An 8,019-nucleotide genomic window follows, 5' to 3' on the forward strand; every position below is an offset into this window, starting at 1 on the left:
ATGTGCCACCCGCACAAGAGCCAGTCCAGGGGCACTGGCAATGATCTCGCTCGAAAATCCTACGAAGGCCAGTCAGGCGGTACTGGCAACGGCCACGCTCAAAATGGTGTATTTTATGTGCCACCCGCACAAGAGCCAGTCCAGAGGCACTGGCAACGATCTTGCTCGAAAATCCTACGAAGGCCAGTCAGGCGGTACTGGCAAGAGGAATTTATATTATGTATACTGTTTATATTAGTCAAACTGGTGTCCTCATCTTGATTATTACTTTCACTACATTTTGGTTGTTGTATGCTCAGATGTCTTGTGTTGAACTTGGTTGTTGTATTGGAATTTTGAATCTAACATTTTATTTGATCCACAGGGGTGCACTGTTCTCATCATTCTGCTCACTGAATTTCGTGACATTTTTTTTGCTTCAGTTGATTTTTTTTTTGTGAATTACCTTAGTGCTTTGTTTGAGATTGAACTCATAACCTCTAGGTGATTGCACTGCATTAGCCAATGCCTTTATCTGCTATGCTATACCTATAGGCATAGTATAGTAGATAAAGCATTAAGGTAATTCATGAAAAATCAACTGATGCAAAAAACGTCATGAAACACAGTGTGGAATGGGTACAGTGTACCCCTGTGGATCAAATAAAGGATTAGGTCTAAAATTCTGATACAACAATTAAGTTTAACACAAGACACTTGAAGAAGGCTGGAGCATACAACAGCCAAAACGTAGTGCAAACAACAATCAAGATGAGGACACCAGCCTGACAAATATAAACAATACACATAGTGTTCAATTTTGTCTGTCTATGTTTTGAGTTCAAATTCTTTTGTTGTTGATTTCCCCTTTCATTCTTTCAGGGTCATTAATATAAAAAGCAGTAGTATTTAGTTAACTATACTCACTTTCACAAATTTCTGGCCTTTTGTCATTGTAAGAAATCCTTATTTGGTGTTAAAATAAAAGTCTTGTCTTATATTAATTGTTGAATGTTAACTTATCGTATTGTTACATAAGGCTGTTTATGAAGCAACCTTATGTAACAATATGATAGGCTGATATAGACTTGTTAAAGTAGATGGTTTCACAAATATATACAAATATATTTCTTTGGTCTGTGCCTCCTTTCAAGAATACTTTGTAATTTTACTTTCAGTGGTATGCGATTCTTCTCGATGAAATTGGTCAATATGAAGGTTTGAAAATTCGAATTTCAAATGCTTATTTAATAAAAGAACATCTATTGGTGAGTTTATTTTTTTAATCTATTATAATCTGATGACATCTTTTTGTTTTGTTTCAAATTGAGAAAAATTGAGTTAACTAACATTGCTTTAGTTATTAATGCTGAAGATTAGTTAGTTGATTGTTATTATTGCTTGATTGCTTATAATCAATATTGCTCTCCATAGGGTTATAGAAGCCAAAATATTAAGAGTATTTGACAAGTTAAAATAGTTTTTAGACTCTGTGTCATTGAATTATAATGAAATTTTTGTATACGGTGCTCAGATGCACTACAACTCATCGGAAAAAAGTAGCTAAAAGTGCATGAACAGTACATAGAAAAATGCACAGAAAAGGAACAGGGAATGAGTGGTTAAAAAAGTGTGTTTGTGTGTGGGAGTGGGCATCAGATTTACTGTTGGCAAATTTCAAGAAGCAAGGAAGTCTGGAAGGATGCAGTGTTGTGACAGCGTGGTTGAGATATTTTTTCTTCCTTAGATGTGGCTGTCATTGTATTACAGTTTTAGTCTTGTGAGAAAAAATAACATTGTCAACTAACAAGACATTTTTTAATTATATATTGCATTTGTTGAGTACAGCATTGTAATATCTGTTCTCCATTGTACATATTTACAGCAGGATTGGATTAGGTTATTTGAAATTATGTCATTGCGAGATAGCATAAGATATAAAGTTAAGATGTTAAAATATTAACAACATGGTCATGGATTCAGATTTTAATATTGCAACTATTTTCTTGTGCTTCTGAGTATAGCATGTAACTTTACTTGCTTCAGTTTAGTTGGCTGACAAAAAACTAGCTCCTATGTTGCAGTTGAGTGGTTAGCAGTTAGAAAGGCATTCAGCTGTGGTAACCCTTGTCTAATGGGAATATGGATGTACAAAAACACAACAAAACAAATACAAACAAGCAACACAAACAATTTTACTGAGGTATATGAAAAATAAACTGATAAGCTGATATGGTAACAGACTTAGCTGACTGTGATTTTTGTCAAAGTAGATTATTTCACAGATTAATTCTAAAAAAATGTCATTGTTATTCATGAGATGAATTTTCAATAAATCTTCATCATCACATCAACTTTTCCATGCTTGTATGGATAAGATGGAATTCATTGAGCCAGGTTTTCTACTACTGGGTAACCTTTCTGTCACCAACCCTCACTTGTTTCCAAGCAAGGTAATATTTCCTTATGACCAGACATGTTTTCATTGGAGACTGGAAATGAAAGACACCACTTGTGTGACAGTGATGCTCATTTACTGTTATTACAAGATGTCCAGACAAGACGAATCAATCACACATATACATATATGTATGCATACATATGTATATACAAACACACAACAAACTTCTTCCAGTTTCCAGCCTGGGGCTGTAGTTGAAAACATTTGCCCAAAATTTGACCATGTGGTTGGGAAGCAAATTTCTAAGCCACATAGGCATGCCTGCACCTATATGAAATCAATTTTGAGTTGATGCGATAAATTTCTCTTGGTATAAAAATGGTATAAAAATTGAGAGACGAATCTTTAAAATTTGAAAATAACAATCTTTTTCAATATTTATTTCCAGAAAGCTGTTGAATTTAATCCAAATGATGCAACTTGTTGGCATTCGTTAGGTTACTGGTTAGTAGTAATTTCTTATATTGCTATTATTTTCCTCATAACAATTAAAAAATTATGTTTAATCATCATATTTATAATGGAAAAATACTGTTTATAGCCTGTGGTGGTTGTTGTTTGGTCCCAGTTCAGTCGTAACCAAGCACCTTTGATCAAAGGCTCTTCATCCTTATAAATATAGTCAAAGCCTTATTTTTTCTAGTTTCTTTTCATCATCATCATCGTTTAACGTCCGCTTTCCATGCTAGCATGGGTTGGATGATTTGACTGAGGACTGGTGAACCAGATGGCTACACCAGGCTCCAATCTGATCTGGCAGAGTTTCTACAGCTGGACACCCTTCCTAACGCCAACCACTCCGAGAGTGTAGTGGGTGTTTTTACGTGCCACCAGCACGAAGGCCAGTCATGCGGTACTGGCAATGGCCACGCTCAAAATGGTGTATTTTACGTGCCACATGCACAGGAGCCAGTCCAGCGGCACTAGCAACGATCTCGCTTGAATGTCTTTACATGTGCCACCGTGGAAAACAGTTTTATTTACCAATCTATCTTTTGGTGAAGAATGTCATGTTTGACACTATATTTTGTTAAGAGACATCAAGTTTATTGAGGCATCATCAAGACTTGCAGAAAACTATTCTATGTTTTGGTTGACATTTAACATCATTACTGGAATATCTATGAAATGTAATTTCCCAATCAAAGGGTTAATAATATATACTCATATTCTTTAATTAATTAATCAAGTGATTATTTTATTTTTAATTTCTGTTGATTTTTTTGATTTCCCAGGTGTTTCATGTTTGCTGATATGCCATGGTATCAACAAAAGGTTGCTAGTGCACTGTTTGCTACTCCACCTACATCAACCTATGAAGAGGTAAGTTGTTGGCTATTTACGCTTTTCATTTGTAATTTATAAATACTTTACAAAATCAGTTTACCATATACATATTTGAGTCAGACTGTTTAAATATAGAGAAAAGAAGTTCTAGATATATTATTACTATAAAGAATTTTATTCTATCAAGACATGAAGGAAGAAATGGATTTACCATTGTTTTAAAGTCCACTTTTTTTTCTATGCTTGCATGAGTCAAATGGGAGTTTATTGAGGCAGATTTTGTCAACTGTTGTTTCCAAGCAATATACTATTTCCCTATAGTTAGGCATGTTGTCACAGAATATTGTAAATGAATGACATTCATCTACAATAATCATATGATGTCAAGATAAGGTCTCTCTCTCTCTCTCTCAAACACACACACACACACACACACACACACACACACACACACACACATACATATATGATGGACTTCTTTCAGTTTCCATCTTCTAAGCCCACTCACATGGTTCTGGTTGGTCTGGGACTATAGTAGGAGATTCTCGCCTCAGGTGCCGAACAATGGGACTGGACCTGAAACCATGTGGTTGGGAAGTAAACTGTTAAACCACACAACCACTCCCGAGCTTACCTGTTCAGTGGGGACTAAACAATAAGAACAAGAACAACTCTCCTATTAAGCCTGGTTTTAACTTCTGTAAAATAAAATATGGAGAGGAAAAAATTAAATATTCATCTTTATATATCCCAATTTTAAGAATAGATACTTTGTATTCTTGACAAAAATGGTTGTCATCAGGAAAAGTATCCAATAGTAAGAAAAAATACCCGAGAAAGTCCTGTCTAATCCACACCAGCTTAGAGAAGCAGACAAAACGATAATAATGATGATGGTGGTGATGGGGATATTAGCATAGTAGTGGTGGTGGTGGTGGTGTGATATTTTAGTCAGTTTACTGAGGAAACATGAACCTTGTATGAATTCTGTGCAAGACATCGTTGATGAAAAGTGGGAAAAAAAGTTCCCAGATCTTGTTTATCCTGTTATATTTTATTGCTTCTGTTATTGTTTTTAAATCAGGTTTTCTTTTCTTCTAACTATATTTTTGTAATTTTCTATTTTAAACCATTTTCTTTTGTTTCAAGGCCAAGAAGTATTTTCTAAAAGCAGAAGAAAGTAAGTATAATGAATTTTAAAGATTTAATATAAGACACTAGAGTTGTATAAAGTGGTAGTAAAACGGTTATTTTAATTGTATCAAACATCCTGCTATAAATAAATAATATTTACAATTTTTACTTTACAGTTATGTAGATTACATCAAGAAGGGTGTCTGTCTAAATTACTAAGAATTCCACAGAAGTTTGTCATACATATGTTGTTGTTGGCACTCTGTCGCTTACGACGTCGAGGGTTCCAGTTGATCCGATCAATGGAACAGCCTGCTCGTGAAATTAACGTGGCTGAGCACTCCACAGACACGTGTACCCTTAACGTAATTCTTGGGGATATTCAGCGTGACACAGTGTGACAAGGCTGACCCTTTGAATTACAGGCACAACAGAAACAGGAAGTAAGAGTGAGAGAAAGTTGTGGTGAAAGAGTACAGCAGAGTTCGCCACCATCCCCTGCCGGAGCCTCGTGGAGCTTTAGGTTCTTTTTGCTCAATAAACACTCACAACACCTGATCTAGGAATCGAAACTGCAATCCTATGACCATGAGTCTGCTGCCCTAACCACTGGGCCATTGCGCCTCCACTGTCATACATATATATATATATATATATATATATATATATTTAAAAGGATTTATTCAAATAACCATTGCACACATGTTTCAATAATAGACTTATTATATGTTTATATAATATATATCCATCATTTCTTCAGCAACTGAAGTTTAAATAGGAAAGTGAAGAAGAGTAAAGCATTTGATATTAAACATTGAAGAATATATAAGGAGATGCTGAGAAGTTCCTAGCTTTAAGGGTATCTGAGTTCTTTTACAGGGCTTAGCAAAACTGAAGGACTGCTGCAATAAGTGTGTGAATCTGGGAGGGGAATATGTTGACTAAAATCATAATTAACTGATCCTCCTGTATTTCCTTTTACCCAAAGCCACGAACTTTTCAGCACCTGCTTGTATATACCAAACTGTTGATGCAACCCCCCCCCCCCAATAAGCAAACTATAGCCATAGTCGTCACTCACAAGCAAGTCTGACTGGGTAGCTTGTACTATGCTTTTGCTAATTGTATGCGTATAGACATCCTTGCAGCTCTCTCACCCATGACCCAGTGGAACATCCAGGATGTGATAGCTGGTAGGAGAGAGGATTGCACTAGCACTCAGCCAATATTTATTTCTGCTTGTTTGAACTTGTATGTGTCGAAGGGATCTTTCAGCTTCTGTACTTTCCTTCTCCAGTTTGTCCTATGACCCTAGGCCCATCAAGCTCTTTCTCTGTTGTTACTAATTACTAGCTTTGTGTGTTTGTGTTCCTGTTTAGTGTTGACTGTTGGAAGAAAGAGTACTTGATACCATAGTAACAGCAGAGATGGGGTAGCTGTGTGGTAAGAGGTTTGCTTCCCAACCACATGGTTCTGGGTTCAGTCCCACTGTGTGACAACTTGGATAAGTGTCTTCTACAATAGCCACAGGCTGACAGCCTTATGGATGGATTTGGTAGACAGAAACTGAAAGAGACCTGTTGTGTGTGTGTGTATGTATATATATATATGTGTGTGTGTGTGTGTGTATGTATGTGTGTTTGTCCCCCCAACATAGCTTGTCAACTGAAGTGTGTCAATAGATTTTACAAAAAAATTGTGTTGAATCACAATGCCTACCTGTCACTACTTCAATAAATGTAACATGATAAAAGAAATCACCTTATATATTGTCACCATGGACTGATGCTTCATATCACCTGATATATGACATGACAATTAAATGTATTTCTTTTACTGTATTGATTCAATTTCATTTGTAGTTGTTTTATTGGTACAGTAGTATGTTGACTGCCATTCGTAACTGTTTAAGTTGTAATGCTAGTGACACTTAAGACATGCATGAGCTTTGACATTTAAGAGGTTAAGGGCTGCATATGAATATTCCAAGGGTTTCATGAGCAAAAATGAATAGTACCTGTATTTCAAAGGGCCAGCCTTGTCACATTCTGTGTCATGTTGAATTTCCCTGAGAACTACATTAAGGGTACGTGTGTCTGTGGAGTGCTCAGCCACTTGCACATTAATTTCATAAGTAGGCTCTCCATTGATTGTATCAACTGGAACTGTCGTTGTCATAACCATCGGAGTGTCAGTTATTTCATTCTTTGCGATAGCAGATAGGAATAATCATTAGCATGTCAGGCAAAATGTCTTGTAATATCTGGTTATGATCCTTTATGCTCTGAGTTCAAATCCTGTCAAGGTTAATTTTGTATTTTATTCCTCCAAGGTTGATAAAATAAAATACTGGCCCATTACTGGGGCCAATAGTATCAACTAACTCCCTCTCCTTAAATTTGCTGGACCTGTGCCTAAACAATTGTTATTATTATTTTTATAAGGTGTTGAGCTGGCAGAATCATTAACATACCAGATGAAATGCTTAGCAGCATCCTGAGTTCAAATTCTGCTGAGGTTGATTTTTGTCTTTCATTTTTTTGGGGGTTGATAAAATAAGTACCAGTTGTGCACTAGGGTTGATGTAATCAACTATTCCCCTCCCAGTAAAATTTCAGATTTTGTGTCTATAGTAGAAAGGATTATATTATTATTTAGGACAGTGGAAGGCAGTAAGCTGGCAGAATCATTAGCATGCTGGGCAAAATGCTTAGTAGCATTTCAAGTGTATGTTCTGAGTTCAATTTTGCTTTTCATCCTTTTGGGGTCAATAAAACTTGGGATGATGTAATTGATTAGTCCCCTCCCAGTAAAATTTCAGATCTTGTGTCTATAGTAGGAAGGATTGATGTTTGTTCCTTTTCGAGCCATGCCTGGCCCATAAAGGCTGGTTTCCTGGTTTCATTGACATATAGGTTCCCCACCAGGATGGGATGCCAGTCCGTCTCCTGCTAGATGCAGGAGGAAAGAGTGAGAGGAAGTTGTGACGATAGAGTCAGCAGAAGTTCGCCATTACCTTCTGATGGAGCTGTATGGAACTTAGGTGTTTTGCTCATAAACACACACATTGCCCTGTCTGAGATTCGAACCCACAATCCCTCGACCATGAGTCTGCTGTTCTAACTACTAGGCCATGTACCTCCACATTTAGAACAGTG

At 36.4% G+C, this 8,019-nt stretch overlaps 1 protein-coding gene across 5 annotated transcripts in view; it reads left to right on the forward strand.

Moving 5' to 3' along the window:
• The window catches only part of LOC106883369 (regulator of microtubule dynamics protein 1), a 50,636-nt gene that overhangs the window by 36,396 nt on the left and 6,221 nt on the right, over positions 1-8,019 (forward strand). For all 5 annotated transcript variants that reach the window (XM_052966988.1, XM_052966987.1, XM_052966989.1 and 2 more), the window contains exons 4-7: positions 1,158-1,247; positions 2,829-2,884; positions 3,676-3,763; positions 4,877-4,907. In XM_052966988.1, the coding sequence (XP_052822948.1) occupies positions 1,158-1,247; positions 2,829-2,884; positions 3,676-3,763; positions 4,877-4,907 (265 nt within the window). The remainder of the gene's footprint in view (positions 1-1,157; positions 1,248-2,828; positions 2,885-3,675; positions 3,764-4,876; positions 4,908-8,019) is intronic.

This window comes from Octopus bimaculoides, chromosome 4 (genome assembly GCF_001194135.2).
Source record: "Octopus bimaculoides isolate UCB-OBI-ISO-001 chromosome 4, ASM119413v2, whole genome shotgun sequence".
Taxonomy (NCBI): Eukaryota; Metazoa; Mollusca; class Cephalopoda; order Octopoda; family Octopodidae; genus Octopus; species Octopus bimaculoides.